This window comes from Phaseolus vulgaris, chromosome 2 (genome assembly GCF_000499845.2).
Source record: "Phaseolus vulgaris cultivar G19833 chromosome 2, P. vulgaris v2.0, whole genome shotgun sequence".
Classification (NCBI taxonomy): Eukaryota; Viridiplantae; Streptophyta; class Magnoliopsida; order Fabales; family Fabaceae; genus Phaseolus; species Phaseolus vulgaris.
This window is the reverse complement of record NC_023758.2, coordinates 48,429,435-48,457,196: the sequence shown is the minus strand read 5'-3', so window position 1 is coordinate 48,457,196 and position 27,762 is coordinate 48,429,435. Positions and strand designations below refer to the sequence as shown.

The following is a 27,762-nucleotide window of genomic DNA, read 5'->3' as shown; positions in this document are numbered from 1 at the left end:
ACTAAGCCGTCTGGTCTAGTGAAGTTAAACAAGAGTAGCAGTACAGGGCAATTTCTTCCTGCACCATATCTATTCTAACCTACACTCTATCATTTTTTAAATTTTCAAAATTATCCTTATTCTGGATTTAAAAATTCAGAATAGTAAATCTAATTTAAAAATAAAAAAATACATTTAGGATTAAAAATTTCGGAACACAAAATTAAAAATGCATTCCAAATAAAAATTTCCGAAATTCAAAAATGTATTCCGATATCTAAATCTGGAATATTTTCAGATAAAAAGTTTCATAAGTAATTTTATTTACACCTCTTTTTAAAGGTTATTTTCATCATTTTAGAGGGATATTTTTGACATTTTCAATAAGAGGTTGGGTACATGTTGGAATTGATATGGTGCAGGAAGCATTTGCCACAGTACAGCTGCCAGTCCGAACTTCAATTTGGGCTCTCAGGTCCATTAGGTCAAGATTCATTTGGGCCCAGTCCACTTATTTTCCCAAGCCTAAAATTAAAGGGGTTTTTTGGAAACTGATTGACATGAAATTACTACACGTCAATCAGAGAAATCTGAACCTTGGGCAATTGTAGGACGTAATGATAGGAAATGGTCTAGAATGACCATTAAGCCACACACAAGAGATTTGGCCATCTATCTTCTTCCTCCAAAGTTTAGGAGAGAAGTGGAACCTAAAAAAGAGAGTGCCCCCAAGAGGAACCATTATATTAAGACTATATAATAGCACTCGGCAGTTGCAAATTATTCAGCACATCAAAATTTAGATAAAGTAATTCAAATTCCACTCAAGTGCCCATATCAAAGGCTGCAACACAACCAAAGGTACAGGTCGGCTATCCGTAATACTGGATAGAAACTGGACAAAGAAGAAATGACATTCTCAGAAGCTTCAGATCTAATCACCTCTTCCACTTCTATGCGTTCATGTAATGACTGTTGGTGCAGATCGACCAGTGAATTCCTCCATTTTTGAAAGTTTCAATGCAACTTCCACCTGTAATTGAGATATCCAAGTCAGTCAAGATAGTAGCTATTATTAAAAGCATCTTCAATCTGAAATATTTTAAGCATCTTACAAGAGGAGCAAGCGCCTCATTTGAAAGTCTCCCAATCTTTGATGCATCCTTCTCATATTGCTCAATGTATAGTCGAATAGTTGCACCTTCTGATCCAGTTCCAGAGAGACGGAAAATCTACAAAACAAGGCAGTTAGTAAGCCCCATAAAAAAAATGAATATATCTATTGGAAAGGATAAATCCCACATCAACTTTTAAGTTCCTAACAATGGGAAAATGATGAATATGGAAGATGCATTTTCAATTACGAAATTCCTCCCATTTCCATCAAGTTAGTCTCAACAAATATTTATCGACCAGTAAACTCACCAATCGCGATCCATCCTCAAATAAATATCGGATTCCCTGATGTGATGAGATGGAACCATCCACAGGATCTTTGTACTCAAATTCGTCAGCGTTGACAACCTTCGAAACATCTGACCTTACCCCCTTAATAATCCTAAAAGGGAAAAAATTCATTAGATTTATCATGATACGACATATTCAACTTCTTACCGAGTAATCTTATTTCTAGGTCAAATACCGATGAACTAAACAGGTAACTGTAACAAATTCATCAATCCAAGTCCAACTGCTTATTTTTAAATTGTTCTAAATAATCAGGAAATTCTATTCTGATGAGAGACAAATCTATAATGAGCAGCGGCGGTGAACTGAAGCAGGAAGACATAAAAGGAAGTGGACCGATGCATACTTTTCCATCACTTGGGCAATATCTTACATGATGAACGTTTGGATTGTATTACCTAGGTTTTTAGAATAATGGTAGAGTTTTATGCTTCTGCTTTTGGTCAATGACTCCAGGAGAAGTCTGCCAGGATGTTGCCAGTTTTTGGTTCTTTGGGGGATTAGCTAATTATTTGAGGTTTTTTGTTGATGGATTGTGTAGATACCAAGGTACAAGCAAGTATGGGACAGCTCTCACCGAAAGAATATCTTTATAAGAAGTATAAAACAGATAGTGCAGCACTGTGAAATAACTACGGGGCTGCCATTATCCAGAAGCACGACGTACAAATAAGTTTCTAGATATCAATGCTTTTACTGCATGCTAAGGGAAACACACTGTAAGGAAACTCCATTAAAATAATATTGGTGTACTAAATTACTAATATAAACATACTCGTTGACTTCTGAAAGCGAGGACTGCAGCTTGACCAAATAAGCCATCAGTTCCTTTGCTGCACCTGCATCCACGTTCTTTAAGGAAAAAAGCTGAGGTCATTAACTGATTTTCAAAACGGATTATAACAAAATAGAATAAAATGTGAGTGTCCTACTTCGTAGTCATATCGAGTATAATAATGGCGCCCATAAGTAGCCCAATGCTGGCGAACTATGTCTTCAACAGTGACAAGCTTGTCTTCAAGTTTATCTTTATTTTTATATGCAAGTATAGATAGCCAGGCCAGAACTGCCCAGATTCCATCTTTCTCACGAATATGATCAGAACCTATCGACAAACATAAGGAATAATCACAACATAAAACTAGGTTTAAAAAAGTTTAAAGTTGTGTTTGCTCCTCTTAATGCATGGCAAAAGCGTACCAGTCCCAAAACTTTCTTCACCACAGACTGAACATAATCCAGCATCCATTAAATTACCAAAGAACTTCCAACCTGTGGGAACCTGGTTTTGAATAATAAATAAATTAAATATTGGGTGCCTAAAAGCCACTGCCGAGTATTTTCATAAGTAAAGGCATCGATCGAAGAGTAGTGTACCTCAAAAAATTTCAAATTCAGATTTTTGGCTACAACATCCAGAGCAGCAGAGGTTGGCATGCTCCTACAAAATATTTGTAGTTTAAAATTGGTACGAAATAAGCTCTAGACTAACAGCAGATCAACAACTCGTATTTAATTCAATGTAAATTCTTCCTGTTTCATATTCCAACTAGAAACAAATTCAATCACACTTTTTTGCAGCAGCTAATAACTAGATTGTTACAATACAGAGAACAATAAGCATATGCAAGTATAAGGTTGCCATTACTACATAACATGGCACATGTGCTTCTGTATGTGCAAACACACACTACTGACGAAATTGAGAGAGAAAATAAAACATATGAAACATGATGAAAACCTGGCAACACCCTTTAAACCGGCAGAAAAGTATGGTATAGCATCAACAGCATTTGCAGCAATAATGGCCACGGAATCTGAAGGAGTGACAAAAAACCTAACAAACAAGGGATACACAAATATTACACCAAAAGGTTAGAAAAGATTTAAATTCATCACAAATTTAGGGCAACACTACCTTTTACCAAGTATCATGTTGCGATCTGCATCACCATCAGAAGCAGCACCAAACTCTGGTGGCTCATCTTGTGGTTCTGATTTGCCCAATCCCAGACGAGCAACCAACTCTTTTGCATAAGTCAAATTGGGGTCTGGATGTCCTCCTCCAAAGTCTTCCTATATCCAATAAGTCATCCACAAATCAAAGGCAAATCACCACCAGCATTCAGAATATTTAAAGCTATACTCGGAAATAATCAACAAGAGGATAAGACCTTAGGTGTACAGTTCAGTAAAGAACTTTCTTGTGCTCCAAGCTCATCCACAAAAATACTCTTTGCATATGCTCCACCAACCCCATGAAGTGCATCATAACTTCAATAAAGTTAAAGAAATTTACTATAGTGTTTGGGATTTAAAAAACTAAGAAAAGTTCTACATCACAGTTTAAAACATCATCCTCAAAATATACCAGAATGTGAATTTAGGAGACGACAGCAGTTTCTTGAGAGATTCAAAATCAAAAATTGACCTGCAAAATTTAAAGCATTAGGTAAGAAAGGATTGAATCAGTAGAAGCATGTGTGAATATAGAACATTTAATTATCTTATTAAAATAAAAAAATGCTTTTGTAAGAACAACTGCCTCATATGTGATACCAAACTGGAAACTCAAAAAGGAAAGGCAGGAAAATCTATTAAAAGAAACTTTTACAGCTTGACGAATTTAAAATTTTCTTCTTTCAATGTTCTCCAGTTTTGCCGCTCAATTGGCAGTTGTCATCATGATATGACATGACAAAAGAAATCCAACTGCATAAAAATTCTTTGGATTGACGCAGAGTGTACAATGAAGTTGTAAAAGCTTACTTCATCAATTTTATATAATCGCTTGCTGAATCAAAAACCTCAACATCAAATGGTCCTTCAGGGCCTGTAAAGTTTGTAACACCAGTTGTGGTGATATCCACCTGGGTAAACATTCAGAGAATGGGAAACATGGGTTAGATTGATAAAAACAAATTACAGTCTTAATTAAAAACAAGATGATATAAATGAAGAAAAGGGGAACATTGTAGCCAGGTCTTGAGCAGTACATCTGGAAGATCTGCAGCAATCACGTACTCCTTAATTGTTGTAGTGAATTCATATATATTGTTAGTAATTCCCTCTGGTGCAGGTCCACCGTTTTCCATATTATATTTAATCCCAAAATCCTACAACATGGAAAAATGACAGTTACAATCATTTGGAGTTAATTTAACAACCAATTAGATCCAAGTATAATACCACCACGACTATGCTCTTTTTTCGACCATGGGGTAACAGTTTTCTGTTGAGGGGCTGGTTGGAGATGTTACCATTTATGCTAGAGCAGGGAGGACCTATTCTGTTTTGTAGTTTTTTGACAAGCAGCTGAAGTGATAGGTTCTCTTGGAAGGAGCATACCTGCTGATGTCCAAGTAAGAAGGTAAAACCGAAATGCAGGCTTAGATCTTGTGTTGAGGTTGCTGTTATATCTGAAGCCTCCTGTGGTGTACATGGAAGGTCATGTTGGTAAGTGGAAGAGGTGGGGAATATTGAAGTGAAGTTTGAACTGGGGTGTCGCTGGATGCTAGTTGTATGTAGTGTAGAGAACCCGGTTGTAGACAGTTTGGGGGCTAGTACGCATTGAAGTACTAACAAGATGGACCAAGGGAAGGGTAGGAGGTTTCTGGGACTGCAGCAGAGGAAAAGAAGTCAGGGAATTGCATGTTTGATGTAGATCCAGCGGTACAGGATGTTGGGACTAACTGCCATGTTTTTACTGCATAATTTAGAGGCACTTTTGTAGCTGTATTGGTAGCTTTCTCTTAGTGTTGTTATATTTTTTATGGTTTGGTTGCCTTGATCTAGATATGATTATAGCTACAAATGGTGAATGATTTTTGTATAAGGGTTGGGACATCCCTCAAATGTCCCTTTTAATTTAATTCTATTCTTTGCTGATAAAAAAAAAGTATAATACCACCCAAGAAACTCCCATCCACTCCTCTACCTTTGAAAATATCCACCTTATTAACTTTTAAATATATCTTGTTGATATCTAAGAAAAACTACAATATTAAAACCACAAGATTATTTTGGGGAAGGGACACTCTGGAATGTTTTCATGGTTACATAAACACAATATGTTATTGTTCACATAGATCAAGCTTGTCACTGAACTCTTCCCTATTTTAAAATTAATAGTGTAATTATAAGTTTCCCAGCTATTTCTTGCTCTTTGGTTTTTGACTACTTGCTACCTTCTCATCTTCTGTAAAGAAAAAATTGGTATTAACACTTATCATTGGGTCATACAAGATAAAAAAAATTGAATCGGGTACATTTTTTTTCTTGTAGTTAACCGTGAAACATAGATTATATTGATCTAAGCAATGTAAGCCAACCTCAAACAACTCAAATGGCCAAGCTACAGGCTAAATCTAAGTAAACTTAGTCAGATTTCAGAAATAGAACATGAGAGAGATCCACACAATAAATTACTATTCTAGATATAATCATACTCATCCAGAAATAATTGAAGTAATACACAGCAATTCTCACCTCATCAGGACCACCGGGATTGTGACTTGCTGTCAGTATAAATGCACCTGTTGCCTTGGATCCCTGTGTACAGATAATTTTTTTAACCACTACTTTTACTTTAATTCAGCAGAAAAAATTGTCACCTGATGTTCTTCTACTATGAAAATCATGCACCATATTCGAGGAAACAAAACGCATTCTAAGCATAATAATGAGATAGAAAAATAGTGAGAACCAAACTGTAGAAAACATTGCTCACATCAGCTCCAACTCTTTCACGTATGACAGCGGATACAGCAGGAGTTGAAAGCAATCCATTTTGACCAATCCAAACACGTCGTACACCATTTGCTGCTGACATTTTAGTTATAATCTGCAGATTCATTAAGATCATTAGCGATGTGAAAAACAATGTTGACTAGATGACAAACATGTTATTTAACATGAAATAATATCCACTCTGTGTCCTCCCATATAAGAAAGTCGTATGTGAAGAGATATTTAACCAATGGTGTACTGAGTTAAATAAACAAAATAAGTCTTTTCTAGAGTATAAAACTTTGAAGCTGGAAAATAATATTTTGGTTTGTATCTCCTTGTTATCATAAGATCGAACCTGTACACTTTCATTTGTTTAATTAAAAAATCTAGCATATTTCAAGGCCGAAATCATAAATAATATCCAAAAGACCACAAGTGGTGAAGTCAGTCAGATTAGTCCAAATGCGCCTAGGTTAGACTGTTGAACAGATCAAAGTAAAACGAAAGAGAAAAAAAAAACTCAATTTCAAAGTGACAGCATCGAAAAAATTGTAAGGCATCAAAGCAATGCAAATAAAGAAATGCTACCATTTTGCCAGCACTTAAAAAATAATTGATAAACCAAATACTTCAGACACCACGAAGACTACACTATAAGCAACAAAAAGGGGCAGTGGAAAAGTACCTGAATAGCTTCCTTTGAAAAATAACGACCATCACCAGATACAACTAGTGTTGCACCTACAAGAATGGAAGAAACAGTTCTCACAATCTTACAGTATAATGAAACAAGAAAAGGAAACAAGGGAAAGGAAAACAGTTTCTGAAAAGATATGATGAATCCCTATCTTTTTTTGTTACGAGAAAAAGGCATATTCAGTTCTGGCGCAGTAAAGCTGATAATAATATTTCACTACCGTGAGTTCGAAGCAAAGTAAGAAAATCGAAGAATTCCTACCTCTGACTTTTTCCTCAGTTAATGCATTGAACGTTGCCTGAACAAAGTTATGGAGGTAATGAGGTTGCACAAATACTTTCACCTGAAAAGATCCATCCAGCAAGGAGCCATTACTATTAATAGAAGGAATAATGAGCAACGAAGAAGCAAGAACCGATGTGAAACAGATCTTACAACAGAAAAAATGATTCGAACTATATTGCAATTCCAAAGAACTAAACAATTAGACTGATCCTAAATGACTTAAAACGAATTCGCCTGATCCAGTCGCGATTCATGTCAAACACAACGCATACACATCACATGCAGTTCAATCAAGAGAAAGAAATCGGAAAGAGATCGGAATCAGAATATCCGATTCAAGACAAGATCCGGCAGTGCAGTTCTGAGAAAACGAAAACAAGAAAGAATCTAGGGAGCACGGAGAAAGCAAGAGATGAAATGGCGATAGAGAATTGGGAAGAAGTGGAGAAGAAATGCAACCTTCTTGCGGAGACCAGAGGTTCCAGGCTTCTGGCCATCGAAGGGAGTAGTTTCTACCCGTGAAACGTTGAAGAGCACCATGGATGGTTACCTGAAGAAAGGAAAAGGAAATCGAGAAGGTTGAGAAAGAGAGAAAGTGTGTTGATGAGAAAAATGTGCAATGTGAATTTATAGGTGGAAGGAAAAGGGAGGGAGAAGGAGGAGGAAGAGAACCTTAATGAGTGGATTTTGCAGTAAACGAATGCTAATGGAGATGACAAATGTAGCGACGAGGGAATTTATGGGCTTTTCTTCACTGCTTTACCATCTTCTAACACCTTCTTATTTTCTAACCATCAATAATTACTCTACACTTAAATAACATTTAGTATTATCAACTTAATAAATTCTTTTTTTAAATTAATTCTATAATAAATTATAAATTTTATACTTAAGTTTTTGAAAAAAAATTATTTAATAACTTTGTTATGCGTGACATTATTACTACACGATGACATAAATTTAATTTTTTTTTTACATTAATCAATATTTGTCATAAATTTAATCAAATTATGTTTGGAAAAATAGTTATAAATACGGCTTTGATTATATTTAAATAACTTTATTGTGCCTTGTAAGAAAAATATTAATTTTTTATTGGTTAAAAGTAAACATTTTAAGTAATCTTCCATAAATATACTAAATAACCAATAGAAAACGTAGAGGTTAATTTTTAAAAATATACGTCATTCATTATTAAAAATAATTAGGTTAATGACTTTTAATAATGAAAACATTTTTTTTTCTTACATACCTCCATCTTCTCTTTGTACCAAAGAGAATAAACTGTTTATTGATGGTATGTGGTGAAAAACATAATAAAAGTCGTTAATTTTAATTTATTAAGATTTTAATTATATTTACTATCTCAAATGTCTTTTATAATTTATAATTATCCTCACTTAGTTTACCTAAATATTATATCAGCAGTCTCGTATTATAAAATAATGTATTTTTTATAAAGATTTTCAAGTATATACATAAGACAAAAACGAGGAAGAATTATCTGATAGTTAATGACGGAAAAATATAATAAAAAATTTAGAAAGAAGACAGAAAAATTATTTTTCTGAAAAATATAATTATATTATAATAAAATTGTTAAAAAATATATTCTAAGTCTAATTCAATCTTATAAAACTTGTTTATAAGGTGAGGTTTGCACTAATGTTACCAACTTGTGCGTAAAAATATGTTATTCGATAAGAACCCGATAGCAAGTGACACGATAGACTCAACAAATTCTCGTTAGAATAGATTTTAAATGACTATAATACCATGTTAAGAAGTGAACTTCAAGTCTAATTCAATCTCATAAAATTGACTTATAAGTTGAGTTTTGCATCCACTCAACTCAGACTACTAACTTGTACCCACTTAGACGAAACTATCAACTCATACGTGAAAATATATGTTATGGGTGGTCTGATAACAACCTGATAGCGGTGACACGATAAATCCAACAAACTCTTTGTTAGGATAGACTTTAAATGACTCTCATATTATGTTAAGAAGTGAACTTTAAACCTAACTCAATTTCATAAAATTGACTTATAAGATAAGATTTGCACCTACTTATAAAGAATAAAATATTTTAGTATATAGTGGTGGATATAAAAAAAACTTAAATTACTAATTTTTTATTTTTATAAACTTTTCACTTTAAATACCATTTTAATTATACATCTTCACTGTAAAACCTAATCGAAAAAAATATTTATCTGTGGTGCTTTTGTGTATCGGGACCATGGACTTAATTGCAGGTACATATTTATTTTGAATTGCTTTGGTAATATTCCCACCTCAAAAAGGTTTATTCCATTTTATCAATACGTGGCAACCACATTTTATTCCAGCAAGATGCTCATTTTTATAATTTTAAATTTAATCACCAGAATGAAATTAGGCAATGAAAGAAACACAGCTATGAGTTTGGTCTATCCTATGATTTGTTGCTCTTTCTTTTATATAAAAATCCAACACAGTAAAGTAAAATAAAATAAAATAAAAACTGATCAAGAACAGTGAGAAAGAAGCAACAGAAGACAATTAAAGAAGAAACCTAACTTGGGAAAGAACCTTTACGCAACTTTTGAGGTTGCATTAGTTATGCAATCCCCGTATATGGTTGGAAACCTGTCATTTCCTCACATGAGCGTACCAGAATCGGTGCCTTATCCTTCTCGTATCACTATCATTATACACCCAATCCAAATTATCTAACATTTTATCCATGATTACCAAATAAGTAACTATCATATCGAGATAAATTTATTTATTTATTTTTCATTTTCTATTTTCTATTTTTTTATTTTTTATAGGATATTAAATTATATTTATTTATATATTGGTAACACCTACATCACTCAAGTGGTGGTGACTAGAATCAAAGCGAGTAGAATACAATTTTGTCACTCAAGTGGTGGTGACTAGAATCAAAGCGAGTAAAATACAATTTTGTGATGATATGTTTGTTGTTACTTGAGGTGTTAGTCTAGTTGAGATGTTAAGTTACATAATGATACCTAACATAACAAATTTTATATAAAAAAAGTGGTGAGGTTAAAATAATTTTATTTTTTTATCAACAATAAAATATATATTAAATAGATTAAATACTACTAGAGGTACTTGTTCCGACCACAAGTCTCAAAGATAATATCGTTATGGTCAATCACTGCATTTGAGGTATTGTTCGCTTTGGAAGTCGGTGTTTCGTCACGGTTTTGTCCTTAAAAGGAGTTTGGAGAAGAAATAAATATATATAAACGGTCTTTGACCTTGACTCATGAGTGATGTGAGACTATATTGACGGTTAATGAAATAATACTTAATCCATGTAGAGCGTAAGCACATGATTTTATTTTTCTCTAACTAATATTTTGATGAAATAATTTACTTAAATCTAAATCTAAGTCGATTAAGACTTTTAGCATAGTATAACAATTTTAATATAGTTAAATCATAAAATAAAAATATATTCATATATTTCTATAATATATTTAAAAATAAACAATTAGTATAACTTTAACTTGGACCTTTCCAACACTAATATATGAGGTGTCCTAACATTTTCACAACCTGACCCAACCTACTGCCAGCAAAATGTGATCTTTCGATATAAAAAAACGATACTTTGATAGTTTTATAAAAATAAAATAACTATTTGCAATTGTATTGTAACAATATAAACTATAAATTAAATATTAATAAAGTTATAATCTACTTACATACTTAACTAGGATTATCATATATTTATTTAGCCAACGAACACTTCTTCTATTTTGATACATTTCTAAGTTGTCCAATGAATAGAAATCTAACAAACTACTTGAAAGTAGAAGAGTTATACCTGAATGAAATATAAATATTTTATTAATAAAATGTAAATTTTTTATAAATAGTAAAAGCTAATTATTCAAAAATTATTTTTTAAAAAGAATCATTTTTTTTCTTACTTTTTTTCTAAAATTTTGATAAAAGAGTACTAAGCTCTTCAAATTAAATACAAACTTTTACATTCCAACTAGTTGCTTACGAAGTACAAAATAACTCAATCCTGAACGATAAACATAAAAATGTTATGTTATTAGCTTTTTTTAATATTATCAATATTTCGCAAGAGAAATATAAAATGAAAATAAAATATACTTAATATCTTGAAAATGAAAAATATTTTATATTTTCTATTATATAAATTAAAAGATTAAAAGATTTAAAATTAACTTTTATAAAAAATAAAAATTTGTTAGTATCATACCCTAAAATAAACTCATAAATTTATGTTAACAACACAGATTTCTCCAAATATGAAAAGCACAAACTGTTTCATATTGTTGCAGTTATATATTCATTCTACATATGCATGCATGAAGCCCCATCACCAGTACTGTCCAAAGTAAAAGGAAAAAAAGACACTGAAATAACTATTACATGAAAATGAAAGACAGATCAAACCTCAAACTTTGATCATCAATACCGAATGTTGTTCGGTATACTATGTTCGAATTTCTGACAGAACACATGCAACTATAAGCTGCATGAGACACTATCAAATGATTCGGACATTGCAGAGGAAAAAGCTGTTGGTCTTGGAGGAGAAGAGAGGAAAGGTTTTGGTGGCATTTCCAAAGAATCTGCACTACCTAACAACATGTCAATCACTGTACTTATGGTAGGTCTGTGAGAAGGAATTGTCTGAATGCACCACAGAGCCACCATAGTCATTCTCTTTGCTATCTCATTTTCCTCACCAGACAATATCCCATCAAGTCCCAAATCATTTCCCTGCTCAAGCTTCTTGTAAATAACCAAGTGTGGGAAATATAGTTCGCTTGAGCGACTAGCTTCAACATTGATGTTCTTCTGTCCTCCAACCATTTCTAGCAGCATCATTCCATAGCTGTAAACATCAGACTTGTGTGAAACACCTCCAAAACTTTTGTTGAACACTTCAGGAGCCACATACCCTATTGTCCCTCTAGCATTTGACATTGATACAATGCTTTCATCTCTTGTGCTCAGCTTAGCAAGTCCAAAATCTGATATCTTTGGGCGATAAGTTTCGTCCAAAAGGATGTTATGTGGCTTAATGTCAAAATGCAGAATCCGAGTGTTGCATCCTTTGTGCAAATACTCAAGTCCTCGAGCTATGCCTATTGCAATCTGGTTCAATCTGTCCCAACCCAAAGGTGGAGTGGTAGTTTTATTTTCTTCTGCTGCTTTTTTGTGAATGTACTTCTCGAGTGAACCATTGGACATAAACTCATAGACCAGGGCTTTTCTGCTTCCTTCTAGGCAAAATCCAAGGAGAGAGACAATGTTAACATGGGATGTTTTGCTTATGCTAGCAACCTCATTGATAAACTCATCGCCATTATCCTTTGACTCGTTCAGTATTTTCACTGCCACAGAACCACCACTGAGTAACTTTCCTTTGTATACAGATCCATAACCACCTTCCCCCAGTTTAACTTTGAAGGAGTTGGTCATTTTCTTGATCTCAGAGAAACTGTATCTCTTTATACCCATAGAACCTTGGCTTTCAATGAAGGCTTCTATAAATCGATCATTCTTCTTTACCTTGCCCAATTGTATTAATATAAATTTCCAAATTCTAGCTTTGTTGCGGCATATGATGACAGCGATTAGAGGTAGTGCAAATCCAGTACCAACGAAACCTGTTAGCAGAGTTATGTAGTAATTGATTAAGATTGTCTTACATGATAATTGATTACATTTAAGATTTCAAGAAGATTTAACATGATATCAGATAGAGAAACAAATTTTTGGCTAATATATGTGCAGAAAACACATGGGTATAATAAGAAAAGTGTTTGTGAAAAAATATGCACCTAAAACCAGCTTCAACACTCTGCTATTCCTGCCACCTGCCACGAAAAAACATGCATCACTATTAGGATTGAGATCTTAACGGACAAACAATGTTACTTGAGAATCCAAAAAATGTTAAATCCTAACAAGTTATGAGAAAAAAAGTAGGCATAATAAGTTAAAGTGAGTGTTACAATTTTCAAACATAGCCCCGTGATTGATTCTTGAACTCCAACAAGTATCTACCTAAACCACACCAACACGTGGCCTACCATTACGCTGGAAGGCAGTGGTAAGTAACTGAAAAATCAACCATGCGGAAAACGAGCAGAAAGTGTGGCATGTCGATTGGTCATGCCACGCGGGTCTACTTTTCTTATATGAGAAAAGTTTTGTTGTTTATATCAATAAGTGGTTTATTATTATTAATTTATTACACAGTACCACGAAGATTCTGCACAAAGTATAATTGTTTATAACAAATGGGGTTCATGTTAGCTGGAACGTCTCAGCTGCAGCATTCAGGTCAAATTATGATGCTAAAACAAACAAAAAACTTGACTCTGTATGATATACTTCTAAGCTTTTTTAGTACCAAACCAATAACTATTGCCATGTAGGTCCCGTATATTTTAGACATGTCTCTGTCTCGTGACGCACATTCCCAATTAATATATTCCCCTCTACAGTCTAAAAATGTAATGAATATAACAGGAGAAAACTAATACTAGGAAATTATTACTAGTTTTGAGGTTTTTCTTTTGAGTTTTAATACCATAAGTTTACGAACATAACAAAAGCTTTTGTGTTTCGCAAGCTTTTATGTAACAGTGATAACAATCTCTTTAGTGTTAAATACTAAATGAAAAGAGCAATTGGTTTTTCTATAGGACCATTTTCATTAACTACGTTTTACACTTAGATTATAACAAAGGTAGGAAGAGATGAAACGGAATCTCCTTCATTATATATCTTCACCTTCATCGAAGTATATATAGAATGAGTTAAACTTGTGTGTGAATAAGACCAAAATGACACGACACTAAATAATAGAAACATTTTTTATCTATTCGAGGTATTCAATTCCAGAAAATGAAGAGATAAGAGAAAAGAGAACATACTTTTGTGAGTAGAGCACACTGAACCATGAGTTTCATCTGAGCAATAACATGAAAACTGATCGGAGTTCTTCTCGTTTGTTCCACATGCTCCTCCAGAATCCCTGCATGCTGTGCACTGAGAAGTCCACTCTGCATCAAACTTCACATCAAATCCTTGATCCAACGCTTTCTTCAGCGCATCTATTCCGTTCTCAGAATCCCAAACAACACCCTGTGAGACTTGCACCATAACGCTAACCCCGCAGTTCTGAAGCTGCTTCAGCTGAGTTTCATTGACCGCATAGAAAGCGTGTTTATTAGTATCATTCCGACACGTAAAAGTGTTTCCCCCAACAGAATTCTGAGAGGGGCATTCGTAGAATACAGTGACATTCTGAACGGTGGGGAGAAAAGAAAAGGGACTGGAACTGAGTGAAGTGTTGGTGAAATTGGAAGAGCAGCTATCATAGACAAGGTCTGTTCGCACCATTCTCATGGTGGAAGCCGTTTGGTTGATGTGCAGTACATGGAAGTTTTGGGAACCAACTTGAAGCGAAGTGTTTTGGTCATGCATGCACGTGAGCTTGAAACCATTCCGGCCACAAAACTGAGGTCGGTTCCCTCCCCAGAAAGGATAGGATATGTTTGTGAGAGTTCCACAGCTGAAAGATTGGCTGCAAGTGGCGTAGGTGTTGTTTTGTTGAGAGTAGGATTGTGGCAAAGTTGCTAAGAAGAAAGCAAGGGCGAGTATGGATGCAAGGAAGGAGGAAGGGGTGGTCATAGTTGGATGGCTGGAGGGAAAGGTTTGAGTGATCTGAATGGTGAGGCCTGGCATGCTTTTGTTGAAAACTCTGTCACTGAGAACAGACAACTGGGAAGGTTCTTGGCTCTTTAAGGAAAGAAAATTAAGGCAAAACAACAAGATTTATAAAGTGGTGTGTATTTTGTTTGTTGATTGTTATTATATATCATTATGTTGAACGAGGATGGATAAAATAATTTGAGTGGATAACAGAAGTTTCATTTGACTTAGGAGAGTGACAGCAGAAAAGAACCTCTTTGTGGAACTTTTTGCCCTTTCACACGGGTAGCTTTTGGTGCAGGCAATTTATACGTGTCTCAGAAAAGGACTCTTACGAAAAATGAAATTGTCCTGAGAAGTATCTTAAGATTTCCAAATCAGTCTTTTTAATGTTTTTATATGTGCAGATCCGTATTATTTTATTTTAACATGTACCTATAAAATGTGAAAAAAGCTCCGAGCAGAATGCAGATATATATTATAATTCTACACTACTTACAGAATCCTTAAGAGTATTGGAAAGTTGCCTTTCTAAATGGAAACTTAATTATACAATAGTTCTAATCAATCACTGCTACTACTACTGGTGCAAATATCCACTTCAGTTTTCATAGGAGTAAATAAGAATGGCTCAGGTGGAATTTGCAATTGATCCATGCTTCCTTCTAACATTTCAACCACCCTACTCATAGCAGGCCTGTCAGAAGGGCTTGTCTGTATGCACCACAATCCCACAATAATCATTTTCTTACAAATCTCATTTTCCTCTGGGGTCATACCTTCATGAAATGCTAAATTTCTTCCCACCTCAACATGCTTGTATATCCAATGGGGAAAATATGTCTCACTTGAATGGCTTGCTTCAATGCTGATATTTTGCCTTCCTCCAACCATTTCCAAAATCATCATTCCATAACTATAAACATCAGATTTATATGACACCCCTCCAAAGTTTCTGTTCCACATTTCTGGAGATATGTACCCAACTGTCCCTCTAGCATCATACATAGATATGATACTTTCTGTGTTTGAGCAGAGCTTGGCCATCCCAAAATCAGAGATTTTAGGACAGAAATTTTTGTCCAAAAGAATGTTGCTTGGTTTTATGTCAAAATGTAATATCCGAGTGTTGCACCCTCTGTGCAAGTACTCCAATCCTTTGGCTATTCCTTCAACAATGTGGTGTAGTCTTTGCCAACTCAAAGGTTGATTAGTTTCTAAATTCTTGTTGCCAATGTACTTTTCAAGTGATCCATTGGGCATAAAATCGTATATAATAGCTTTCTTCTTGCCTTCAAGACAGAAACCAAGGAGATTAACAATATTTACATGGGATGTTCTACTTATGCTTATAACCTCGTTGATAAATTCTTCCCCGTTTCCCTTGGAAGCATTCAGTAGCTTCACAGCCACGGGAGATTTGTTGCATAGATTTCCTTTATATACTTGACCATAGCCACCTTGTCCAAGTTTGGATTCAAAAGAATTGGTCATTTTCTTGATATCTGAATATGAGTATCTTTTTATGGGAAGAGGTCCATTATTTCTGATGAAGGCCTCAATGTCTCGATCAATCTTTTTGGCCAGCCGAATTTCTGACAAAATTGGTGACAGTTTTCGTCTAAAAATGTAAACTACGACACATGTCAGCAGTGCACCAATTCCTCCAGCTATAATTAAACCTGTAAGCAAAAGTAGAAGGTAATTCAGCTCTTCTATTCCTTGACATGAAAGTTCTGAAATTTTGATATAATCACTATCATGTGAGAACGTTTATTTTCGAGTATGTCTTGGTTTAGTTTAACTTCTAAATTCGGTGAGATAAATTATGATTAACCACATAAATCATTTGCTTTTCAATATAAGCCTGAACTAGTAACAACAGACAAGTCATCAATTCCTTCTTTAAACATGAAACTTATCTCACAGAGGTTTCTCCTTTATTTCTTTAAATGACTAATTTCTTTCAACTCTGGAGAATCCTAGTTTATATTTGTTGTATATTTCTTTTAATCTGTTCTCTTTACTTGGTCAATAAAATCTAAGGCTTTGGGAGTTATTTGTTTAATAAGATTACGTTGCCTAAACTTAGGAGAAAGTTAGCACATGTGCAAATTTGTGATTCCGATGTATCAGACACAGTTACTTTTAAAGGTTTCTGTTATCGAAAATTGTATCAAGGAGGTTGTAAACAGATTATAAAGTGAGTACAGTTTTTTGTGAAACAAGAAATATAATTCAAGACATAAATTATACCTATAATTAATCTTGACAAACCAGCACTGCTTCCCCCTGCTATTGAAACAGAACACGATCAGTTGAATAGTAAAACTCATGTAACCATATTTTTCAATTCTTAGAAGTTAATAAAACTCAATTCTGTAATATGTGGAAATTGTTGGAACCATGATAATGCCCAATTATTCTTATTTAGTTGATTTCCAAGTGAAAACTCAATTTTAGATTGACTTAGGTAAGGTTTATATATTATGAAATATCATAATCTTTAATCTCCAAAATATTTGGCAACAAACTTACCATCACATGTGCTGTTTTTTGTACTTCCATCTTTGCAGAAACACAACACCTCCTTCTCAGTGTTACTGTAGCCACAGACTCCATCACTAGCCTCACACTGAACGCAATACGAAGCAGTGTGCCATTCAAGCACGAACCCTTCATCCATGGCACCAGCAAATTGGCTGATTAAGTCACCATCACTTGTAATCTTATCCTTCATCACAGTCACCACAATATTTTCCTGACAGTTCCCCGACCAGTCAAAACCTTTGGTCTCATTCCCCAACACAAACACAAAAGACTGATTTACCCCAGAAGTGAGACAGGGGATAGAAGGGACCCCAGAAGGGTAGTTACTGCAGTTGTAGTAAAAGCTAAGGTTTAAGTTCATGGGGGAATGAGTAAGTGGTAGGTTGCCTAAGGGAACACTGTGGAGTGCCTTGGGACAAGTTTCATTGAAAGTGTCCAAATCCACCAGATGAAGCCTATGGTTCTCATAGTCTATATCTTTCACCCTATAGTATAATCCTATGTGAGAAAAAGTGTTGTGGCCTCCATAACAGAAAAGGCCAAGTTCATGGTAACCGCAAAGTTGATCAGCATGGGTAAGCCAAAAGGGGTAGCTAATGTTAGGTCCATAAGTGCAGCGTTGAGTGAGACAAGCTGGTGAGGATGATGTGTTGTGGCTCCCAGAGGTTTTGGTGAAGAAGAGAAACAAGGTAGCAAAAAAGCAAAGAAATGCAAATTTGATGAACATTAGGACAAATACAACATAGCCTGTTCAGTATTGGGAAGAAGAGGGTGAGTTTCAACATACAGGTGAAGATTAATCAGAAGTTCCAACATCTGAGGCATGAAGGAAATTTCCTGGGAGGCAACAAAGTTGAATTTTCGTGTCGCAAAGACTTAAAGACAGTTCTGGTCCAATATGAGAAAAACAACGTAATAGACAAGGAGAATATATTCTCCATTTCTCATGTTCACGTTCACATTCAATAAAAATGAATTTTTAATTTATATAAAAAATAATTTAACTTATAAAGAAAATTATATATATATATATGAGTTTGAATTATGATATGGTATAGTCTAAATTTGAAATAAATATTAATATGTTGACATTCATACACCATATTATAATTAAAAAATATTTTTTTCGATAGAGATCTTACATCGACTAGAGATTAGAGTCTTTTATTGTATATAAGTGAATGCAAATCTCAACTTCATGAGTCAGTTCTATGGGGTTGAGTTAAGTTTAAAGTCCACTTTGTAATATGGTATCAGAGTCATTTCGATCCTATCCTAGCGAGTATTTGCTGGGTTTATCATGTCACCACCCATAATATAATTTTGCACTAATTAATATGTAGAAATTATCAACCAACCACATGTTGATTTTCTGAAGTGAATTGTAAGATATGACTTTAAAAGTAAAAGTTGTGCATCAAATTTCAAAAAATGAGATATTTATATCAACGTGTTGATCACACTGTCATAGTAAATGTTTCTTTCTTGTGTGAGAGAGATTGTATTTTTATTTACTGAAATAAAGATGTTTCGATACAATAAAAAGTTACAAAGTTTAAGTTTTTGTTAGAATTATATATATATATATATATATATATATATATATATATAAAAGAGGTTTTAAAACGAATAATACATTCTATTTGAAACAAAACAAAAATCTTGATTCAATTCAATAAATTGACTGGTATTTCTTTTGTAGTCTATAAAAGTTTTAGTCCACTCCTTTTTATTTCGGAAAGATTATAAAATATGAAAATTATATTTCAGAACAAAATAGATAAATTCAGATTTTTATAGGAAACAAGAAAGTTGAACCCTAACATTTAACCAATTATAATCTTTCTTTGCCTTCCTCTTTACTCTCATTTGTTTTTCTGTGCAATAACATTTATAGATTGAAATATGTTCAATATTTTTGGAGATACCCAGAAAATTTATTTAGTTGGTGAATAATTTATACATACATACAATTTTAATTAAGGAATTCTATTGATTGAAGAAGTAAGTAATAGAATAATTTTGCAGCAGTAATATAAAAAAAATGGAAAAATAGTTATGTTTGTGTGTGGATTTGTGTTTGTGTGCAGCAGAAGGAATAAAAGACAATTATTATGGATGTTATATTTTTTACTTTTTCTTACAAAAAATGATTTTAAAGGAGCATATACAAAGGAAAGAGACCAAGAGGAAATAGTTTTTTAAGTGACCCAATTTAACTAAAATGAATAAATAAAAATAAATCAAATTGAGACTTAACAAAGTAAACATGAAATTATGATACAGATAAAGAATTAAAATAATTATAGTGGTTTTATTAATTATATGTGAAAAATTATGAAATTAACGAAATTGAAATAACTAAATTGAAAATAACTGTTGAAAAAATACATAAATATAGAGACCGAAAATAAATTTAAAAATTTATATGACTAAATTGTGTATAAGACATATAATTAGTTGTGTATTTAGGTTTCACCTTCATATCATTAATTGGGTCATATATTACTTTATATTTTTTTAAGCACTCTGAGATAAAGTAAACTCCATTAAAATTCAAAAACTTCATATCAGACAATAAATGACAACATTATATTCTTGCAATTATATTCTTTTTTTTTTATGTTAACAAATTATTCTCTAATCATATTAACATGCCACCTATCTTTCAAATCAAAAGTGGTATTATATCTTAAAAGAAATAATGAAAACTCACCATACACTTAAAGTTTATTATGATGAAAACTTGCCATATTTTCACACATTTTACACAAAATCTATAAATATTTAAAAATTATGATGGAAGTTGTCATGTTTTCAGACATTATAAATAAATTATAATAAATCTCGTCATATAGATGAAACTTTGAAGTTTTCGAGTATCAATGACTTAAAAGACGTTCAATACATAGAGTAATAAGGTGCACGAAACTAGTATTCTTACCAACAAAACACATCGAAAAAAAAAACATAGAAGAAGGAAAATATTATAAAAAAAGAAGTTAAGACAAAGTGTTATGATTTAGATTTTAACCTCTAGACTCAAAAAGTATGAAGTTGAGAGTTGTGTAGTGTTATGATTTAGATTCGATCTCAATAATATTCTTAGTAGGTTATCGATCTAAGTTAAAAAAATTAATAAAAACAATTAAGTTTATCTAATAGAAAAATCTCAATAAAAAAAAAATATGCAACAAAGAAAAAAAAAAGACTAAATTGTTCCACCTAACATCACTATATGAACTAGACTTTTGAAATAAATTGTAGTTTAACCCTTTTGTTTATAGTAAACTACTTTCATGATTACATTAGTTTCTTTTAAGAGTCACACACATGTTTATTACCTAAAACTTTGATTTTGCAAAGTTAAAGACATTTTGTTTATTATACTTAAAGACTATATATAAACTGAATTATTTAGGGACTAATTAACAAGTAACACAATTATAGTTGGTTTCAGGTTACAAGGAAAGTGATCTGGTGATGCTTGAAGTGGCATCAACTAGCTACAAAATGTTAGAAAGACTTATTTGGAAGAATTTTCCTTTGTTGTGTGATATGATAAAGAATGCATGAAAGTATAACCAAAGGATTGGATAATTTCTAATCATTCATAAAACATCATTTTTTTTGTGATTGCTGAACTTATTGTAAAACATAGCAACACACAGGCACATTGACAATTTCACTTGGCCTAACCAGAAACAGAGAAAAAGAGAGTGAGCCCAATATAAGCCAAGAGAGGCTGCACAAAGTTTATGTAATGGGTCAACACTTCTCACTAAGTCACTAAACCTAATTTGATTCTTCAACTGTTAACTCTTATTTACAGCTGAAAGTCAAGTACTAAAAATTTTCCTAGTTCCACCTTGTGGCACCATCAACTGAGGGCCTTATGCCACTGTCAGATTGTGAATCTGTGAAGCTGTAAGGTATGCCACTTATTAAGGATGTTGTGGCAAATGTTGCATTCACACCCCACTCACTGCACCCAATTTCTGCATTATGGGTTGGTACATAGTTGCCTCCTTCTGCAGAGGTATTACCAAAGTAGTCGTTCTGATCATATGCTATAACTGATGCTTGAAGATTGTTTGGAATTTGCTCCATGCTCTCACCTATAATAGAGTCATAAATTAATGTCAGTGAATTTCAGGGATAGGATTTGTGATTGTAGAATAGTTCTGCACAGGTGAATGAATTACAGAACACACTGATTAATCAGAACAAATGTTATACCTTGGCTTAACAAAGCCCCGTCAATTTCCTCCAACTGATTCCATTTAGCATATGCTTCTCTCACCAATCTTTCCATATAGCTCTGCATATGTACATACCCATTGAAATTAATTATAGGATCAAAATCAAGACCTTGTAAAGTTATATAATTTGAAGTGACAGAACAAGGTTCTAAGTTGAGTTTTTCTTTTATTAACATGAAAAGATAGAATAAATGTGAAGATAGAATAAATGTGCTGAGTGTTTACTCTATCAAAAGTAGCTAAAGACTTAAATTTCAAAGACTAATTCCGTCGTCCTATCAGCAACTATTAATTAGGTAGGTACATATCAATGGTTTAAAACACCAATCAGAGAACGAAAAAGAAACTTGCTGTGTGAAGTTACTTACCCTTGTGAGGTTGCTTAGCTCTCTTCCTGGAAAACTTTGGCCATTGATATCAGCTCTAAGCAATTGGCATATGGAATTCATAAAGATGGTAAAATTATGCCCACGGTAGACATAGTATTTGTTGCCCTTCTCACAGGTCTTTGCATGCTTGATTGTCACATCCCACATTCTCTCTGACATCCCAACGCCCAAAATCTAGTTCCAACAAATACAAATGATTAAAGACCATTCTCAAGTTTATCCTGGTTTTCCATCAATACAAGGAATCGAGTAATAAAGATATGTACCTTTCTGAGCCTCTGGGCATCAACAACAGATAACTTGAGAAAGTCTTGCACAGTGTTTATTCCCTCTCTGGACAGTTTTTTGTGGAAAGCTCCGTCTTTCCCAATCTTCTCTAGGCGCCACACTTCGTCGTTGAGCATAGGTGGGTGATGTTTCTTGTACACTTCAAATGATTCAAAAAATATATATTCAATATAGGACAACAAAACAACACAAGTATCAACATATGAATAATAAACCTAAGTACTGTACCTAATTTTATGCCTCATGATCCAAAAATAAATAAAAACTCTCAATCATCAATTCATCACAATTCGTTTAAATGCCCACTTGAAACGTGCTTCACTGTGGTTTTGAAACCATTGAATTTGGTATGAATTGCAATGAAAAAGAATTCTAAAAGTGAGGGTTTTCTTAAATTCATACTGTGTGTTGATGTATTATTAGCTTTTTACATTGGTGTGGGACCATAGTTGTGATCTAAGCAAAGCCCTCACAATTACTTGTATGTTTGACCATCAATCACTTTCCAGACATCACAAATAAAGAAAGATGAAAACAAAATAAAGGGATCAATATTGCACTGTTGTTGCTTGCTGGAAAGGGTGAAAATGAAATGCCCTGTCTTGTAGGAGCTGTGGCCAATGTACTTTTTCTATTGCTGTAAAGTACGATGTTGATATTGATTAATATATTTGAAGTCACAATCTCTTAACAATTTTAGTAATATAATGATAGCTTTATCTTCACACCAAGGTTCTAATGTAATTTTGGAATGTTTCAATCTTACACACGTTTCAACACTTTTTTTCACAGAAAGTCCAAAACCTGTAAAAACTGATGCCTTAACAACTGAGAACTTTTCACTGTTTTGGTTTAATTTTGTATCCACAAGAGGAAAAAAAATCAATTTCTGCGTAGTAAACTATTCCAGAAACGCATCATAATTTTATCAAGGTGAAAACTATGATCATCATTACTCTCTTTTGTAGTTTTCTCTTTCTATAGTTCTGTAACTCGCCACTTTGACTTATTTATCCCCACCAACCATTTTTTTTGTCTCCCTTTTCTTCCAGATTCTCATGACAGGCTACTTGGATCGATCAAATTGTAACAGCAATAATTGACTAATTGATAATATTATATTAAGTGTTTATTCTCCAATGAACTACTGAAGCAACTATATTAGACTAAATAGGTTGACTGAAGATACTTTTTTTTGCAGACAATCTTTCAAATGACTAGTTGTACCATATCCACAGAAGAAATTATATATTTGATAGTAAGTTTGTGCCAAAATGTTAAAAGGGTATCGGAAAAAGAGAAGAAAAACAAGTTTACAGTAAGATTGATACAAAAGAAAATCAAACAAAAGCACACTATACTTGTATATTTCTAAGCTATCAAACATATTATTTTTCTAGTTTAGTTTAATGTGACAGAGGCAACCGTTTGACCGAGAAACTATATACACCAATTAACAAGCATAGCACAATACTTATATATATTCATCCTAAAAAAACAAGACAAAAAAAATGGCAGCTGTGTGTGTATGCAAACTATTTGGTATTGATAAAGTTAAAGTTAGAAAAAGAGAAAATACTTACATTCACCACGGTGATCCTTAACAACAATTGGTTCTGTCATGCCTTCACGAATTCTAACAGTTTGATTAGTCCCAGGAGCAACTCTGACAGCAACTCTGAACTTCCTGCTTCTTATCCAACTGGAATTATCAGTGAATTCAATGTCTTCAATTGGTGCAATCCCATTCCTCATGGTCAGATTCAATTCTCCTGCCAGCAACGGCCTCTTTCCTGTTCTCTCCTTCACTATGCGGTTGTTGAATTCTTCACTCGTCCATGACTCGTTGTTATCACTACTATTGGAAGGAAAATCTCCATCAAGCACCACGATTTCTAGCTTGATGGGGTGGGGGAGACTGGTGCGAACCCTTTGACCACCGCTTTTGTCAACAAGAACAACAAGGATGGGGTTCCCATCCGTGTCTACTATTCTGCTTCCTGTGAATATCTTGGGCAATAGCTTCTTCTCGAACATGAGTTCATAGCTTGTTGGTTGCTCCATTGCTTCGATCCTCAACGAAGGGGACCTGGTTATTGAACGTGGAACACAATGCATCATCACTCGCTCCACCTCTTCGTTCACCTGACAAATTAATCATGAACTTTCATCAGAAAACTCAATCCAATGAACAAAACATCACGTATTTCTCATATCAAAACATCACGTATTTCTCATATCAACCTCATAAAATCAGCTTATTACATGCATTCAACACTTTTTATTTGCTTGGCATGTATGAAAGTAAGCTATGTTTCACTTTTTATGCCATAGGGGTATTGATCACTTACCACTCTCCTAAGCAAGGGTTCCAAGCCTGAGAAAAGGTTCTGCAAGTTCTTCACCATGACGACTTCTCCTATTACCCTGTGAAGAAGATAGATTTAGTTGAATCTAGAAAAGATATAGTAAGAAGTTTTAGAACACGAAATTGGTTTATAAACGGAACATACGAAGCAAAAGAAGGTCTTGGTGCAGGTCTCATCCGTTTATCACCATTCTTATTGGTATCTTGATCAGAATCATCCAAAAAGCGTTTGGCAGCCATTTTTTTTGGTGTGCAAGAGATCTTGGGGGACCAGGGAATGAGGGGTTGGTGTAGCTTACAGTGAAGATGAGGAGAAGGAGATCTGCATTTTATACCAGAAATGAAAGTGTGTGAAGTGTGGAATTGGGAGAGTTTAATTTATATTAGTACATAGAAAAGGAAAAAGAAAAAGAAAAGGTGAAAGAAGATTCTTGGAATGTCGGAGGAAGCATCGAAGTAACTAAGATGTTATAACCGAGAAAGCGTATCATATGATGTAAAGACTTGGACGTCAACACCCTCAAAGTCAACCCTCCAAATCCTTATTATGTTTCTTCCCGCGGTGAGAAAAAAGTTCGTAAATACGTACATCTACATAGATACATACACACCAAACCAAAACACCAACGTAGGACCCAGAAACAAATTATCTCATTAACAAACCATCAACTCAACATCCATGCTTTTCCTTCCAAACATTTTTCAACTATAACCTTTTCATATCAACACCCAGAATTGTCTTTTTCTTTAATTTCAGCCAAAAAAAAAAAAAACACATGAGATTTGTATCTACTTGTATATTATGAAAAATCTTTATCTTTAGTTGATCTTCCAACACACTCTTTACATCGAAACTGTCAACTCGTGCGTGAAACTATATACACTACAAGAAAATCATTAAATATAAACTGATTTTAGATACCAAATTAATTAGTTACTATTTAGTTAAATTAGAGACAATTTTATAAATTAAAAAAATTATTGGTATGTAAAGTAGATTCTATTATTAATAAAAAATTATAAAATAGTTTCTAAATTGGTATATACTCATTAGCTACCAAGGTTTTAGCTACCTACTATTTTATATTCTAAATTAATTTCTATTAGTCTTTTAGAGACTAATTTAGAATCTAAAATATTAGTCACTAAAACTTAAGGCTAATTTAGATACAAATTTATAAACCATTTTATAAATTTTTATTAATAATAGAAACCACTTTAGATATGAATAATTTTTTAGTCTCTAATTTAGTTAATATAGTGACTAATTATTTTTTTTTTCAAGATTTGGTTACTATTTACTGATTTTCTTGTAAGAATATTTATAAGTGATCCGATAACGACGGGACTATGGATGATCTGATAAATTCAGCAAACTCTCGTAATATATACTAGAAATGACACCGTATTAAGAAAGTGAAAGTCTAACTTAACCTTATTAAACTATTTATTTCAAGATCTATTGGTACAGTAAATATAAAATCTTATTCCATCATATTTTAATTATGCAAATTAGATGAAAAATCTTATAATTACTTAGAATCTCAAAACTCATTTGCAGATATGGAGAATGAAAATACAATAAATTTTATGATTTGTATTTGTAAATTATTTTATAACGATAGTGTATGGAAATTGAAGTGTAAGGTATATTATAGACGATTGTTTAAGTGAATGAGAAATGTAGTAAATTTGATGTAAGATATTGGATTGTTATGGTAAGATTTTGTGATGGTCTAACAGTTTGGTCAAATTACGCGGTTCTGGGAAGGATTCTCCGTCATCTTAATAACTTGTATATACCACCAAATCATGATACTATCAACTTATTTTAATATCTTAAACACTCTTTTCAAAGTCCAAAGTGTTAGAATATAACTATAAATTCTAGGTCATACTTTGTTTCTTAGCCACTCAATTGGGGCCACATCTTTCCCATAACCATCAAACCACCTAACCTTTTCTTTCCATTACTATTAACAATTGAAAGTTTAGTATTTAATTTTCTTCAAAATTCCATGTTCTTGTTTTTCTCATTCATATTGATATTTTGAATTTATGATCTGTTTATATTCGATTTAACTTTGGTTTTAGCTTGTTGGTTTATGATTTTTGAGTTTTTGTTTTAGAGTAGTTTGGATGACTTTTGAGTAGTTTGTGTTGGAGATCCCACATCGACTAGAGATTAGAGCCTTTCATTCTATATAAGTGGGTGCAAACCTCAATCCTATGAGCTGGTTTTATGGGGTTGAGTTAGGCTTAAAGTTCATCTCGTAATTGTTTGTTTAGTATTTTGTTGATTGACTGTTTTTGATAAATTGTATAAGTGTTGAAACACCTCTAAAATGATGTATATTTATTTATTCATTATTGCTGATAAAAAAAATTAGTATTAACAAAATAAATTATATTACCCATTCTTTCCAAATTACTACTACTGAATATACATTTTTTAATTTCATATAATAATCAACTCAACGTACTCATCAAGCAAAATATTATTATGCAATCAAATTAATGATTTTTTCTCTTTTCTCTTCCTTGTATTGCATAATCAAGTTTGTTTAGTTAGTTGCAAGGAAGTACACTATCAAATTTAGAATTTATGCAGTATATAAAGTGATAGAAGTTTATCGAGGACAAACAAGAACAAAGGAAAGGAACAGCGTGAAGAACAAAAAAACTTATTTAAGTTGAAAGGATGTACATAATGATGAGAATAAAGAATAAAAAGGTGGGAGGAAAATTATTTAAAAATCTCAATTTGATACAATTGTCTATGAATGGACAAGAAATAACGTTTATTATTACTTTGTGTCAACTTGTAGATTAAAAATTTAACCCATTAAAGCTTCTAAATTTGCCCAACGAATATTGTAGCAAAGCTAGAATTTGGTCTCGAAGAATTTAACAAACTAAGCGGAATTCACAGAAATAACTATATCATTCTTTTTAAAGAAGGAACAAATTAAAAAAAAATCAGAAAAAAATATATAAATAAGTAGAAGGGTA

At 33.1% G+C, this 27,762-nt stretch overlaps 4 protein-coding genes across 5 annotated transcripts; all 4 read right to left on the bottom strand.

Annotated features, from left to right (window-relative positions):
• Positions 1–690: 690 nt before the first annotated feature.
• Positions 691–7,955, bottom strand: LOC137812928 (phosphoglucomutase, cytoplasmic). The gene is made up of 19 exons (XM_068615185.1): positions 7,832–7,955; positions 7,619–7,709; positions 7,136–7,217; positions 6,863–6,918; positions 6,176–6,289; positions 5,935–5,997; positions 4,443–4,562; positions 4,216–4,316; positions 3,818–3,877; positions 3,621–3,720; positions 3,365–3,522; positions 3,188–3,283; positions 2,824–2,887; positions 2,647–2,728; positions 2,379–2,551; positions 2,222–2,298; positions 1,405–1,537; positions 1,095–1,211; positions 691–1,012 (listed from the first exon to the last, which is right to left on the bottom strand). The coding sequence occupies exons 2-19, from the start codon at positions 7,697–7,699 to the stop codon at positions 941–943; spliced, it is 1,749 nt and encodes a 582-aa protein (XP_068471286.1). The 5' UTR covers positions 7,700–7,709; positions 7,832–7,955; the 3' UTR covers positions 691–940.
• Positions 7,956–11,455: 3,500 nt separating this feature from the next.
• Positions 11,456–15,030, bottom strand: LOC137812926 (LEAF RUST 10 DISEASE-RESISTANCE LOCUS RECEPTOR-LIKE PROTEIN KINASE-like 2.1). The gene is made up of 3 exons (XM_068615182.1): positions 14,113–15,030; positions 13,012–13,047; positions 11,456–12,837 (listed from the first exon to the last, which is right to left on the bottom strand). Exons 1-3 carry the CDS (start codon positions 14,924–14,926, stop codon positions 11,687–11,689), a joined length of 2,001 nt encoding a protein of 666 aa, XP_068471283.1. The 5' UTR covers positions 14,927–15,030; the 3' UTR covers positions 11,456–11,686.
• A 318-nt stretch (positions 15,031–15,348) lies between these two features.
• LOC137812927 (LEAF RUST 10 DISEASE-RESISTANCE LOCUS RECEPTOR-LIKE PROTEIN KINASE-like 2.1) lies at positions 15,349–18,357 on the bottom strand. 2 transcript variants are annotated; one of them, XM_068615184.1, is made up of 3 exons: positions 17,432–18,357; positions 17,150–17,185; positions 15,349–16,575 (listed from the first exon to the last, which is right to left on the bottom strand). In XM_068615184.1, exons 1-3 carry the CDS (start codon positions 18,168–18,170, stop codon positions 15,458–15,460), a joined length of 1,893 nt encoding a protein of 630 aa, XP_068471285.1. In that variant the 5' UTR covers positions 18,171–18,357; the 3' UTR covers positions 15,349–15,457. The 2 variants fall into 2 exon arrangements, with proteins under 2 accessions (XP_068471285.1, XP_068471284.1); XM_068615183.1 differs by having other exon boundaries at positions 17,150–17,188; positions 17,432–18,343.
• A 2,678-nt stretch (positions 18,358–21,035) lies between these two features.
• LOC137812924 (protein SAR DEFICIENT 1-like) lies at positions 21,036–25,183 on the bottom strand. Its single transcript, XM_068615181.1, has 7 exons — positions 24,896–25,183; positions 24,734–24,809; positions 23,966–24,527; positions 22,361–22,521; positions 22,074–22,268; positions 21,683–21,764; positions 21,036–21,561 (listed from the first exon to the last, which is right to left on the bottom strand). The coding sequence occupies exons 1-7, from the start codon at positions 24,988–24,990 to the stop codon at positions 21,302–21,304; spliced, it is 1,431 nt and encodes a 476-aa protein (XP_068471282.1). The 5' UTR covers positions 24,991–25,183; the 3' UTR covers positions 21,036–21,301.
• Positions 25,184–27,762: the final 2,579 nt, after the last annotated feature.

What these genes read in the sequence shown, in the direction of transcription:
- LOC137812928 (XM_068615185.1), bottom strand. Translation starts at nt 7,699, where the DNA reads ATGGTGCTCTTCAACGTTTCACGGGTAGAAACTACTCCCTTCGATGGC. An exon ending in CCTCTGGTCTCCGCAAGAAG is followed by an intron (nt 7,218 to 7,618) that starts GTTGCATTTCTT and finishes GGATCTTTTCAG; the next exon opens with GTGAAAGTATTTGTGCAACC. An exon ending in TCGCTTTCAGAAGTCAACGA is followed by an intron (nt 1,538 to 2,221) that starts GTATGTTTATAT and finishes TTTCCCTTTTAG; the next exon opens with GATTATTAAGGGGGTAAGGT.
- LOC137812926 (XM_068615182.1), bottom strand. Translation starts at nt 14,926, where the DNA reads ATGCCAGGCCTCACCATTCAGATCACTCAAACCTTTCCCTCCAGCCAT. An exon ending in AGTGTGCTCTACTCACAAAA is followed by an intron (nt 13,048 to 14,112) that starts GTATGTTCTCTT and finishes TTTTCGTGGCAG; the next exon opens with GTGGCAGGAATAGCAGAGTG. An exon ending in AGTGTTGAAGCTGGTTTTAG is followed by an intron (nt 12,838 to 13,011) that starts GTGCATATTTTT and finishes CTCTGCTAACAG; the next exon opens with GTTTCGTTGGTACTGGATTT.
- LOC137812927 (XM_068615183.1), bottom strand. Translation starts at nt 18,170, where the DNA reads ATGTTCATCAAATTTGCATTTCTTTGCTTTTTTGCTACCTTGTTTCTC. An exon ending in AAAAAACAGCACATGTGATG is followed by an intron (nt 17,189 to 17,431) that starts GTAAGTTTGTTG and finishes CTGTTTCAATAG; the next exon opens with CAGGGGGAAGCAGTGCTGGT. An exon ending in TTTGTCAAGATTAATTATAG is followed by an intron (nt 16,576 to 17,149) that starts GTATAATTTATG and finishes TTTTGCTTACAG; the next exon opens with GTTTAATTATAGCTGGAGGA.
- LOC137812924 (XM_068615181.1), bottom strand. Translation starts at nt 24,990, where the DNA reads ATGGCTGCCAAACGCTTTTTGGATGATTCTGATCAAGATACCAATAAG. An exon ending in TAAGGATCACCGTGGTGAAT is followed by an intron (nt 22,522 to 23,965) that starts GTAAGTATTTTC and finishes AATCATTTGAAG; the next exon opens with TGTACAAGAAACATCACCCA. An exon ending in AGCTAAGCAACCTCACAAGG is followed by an intron (nt 21,765 to 22,073) that starts GTAAGTAACTTC and finishes GTACATATGCAG; the next exon opens with AGCTATATGGAAAGATTGGT.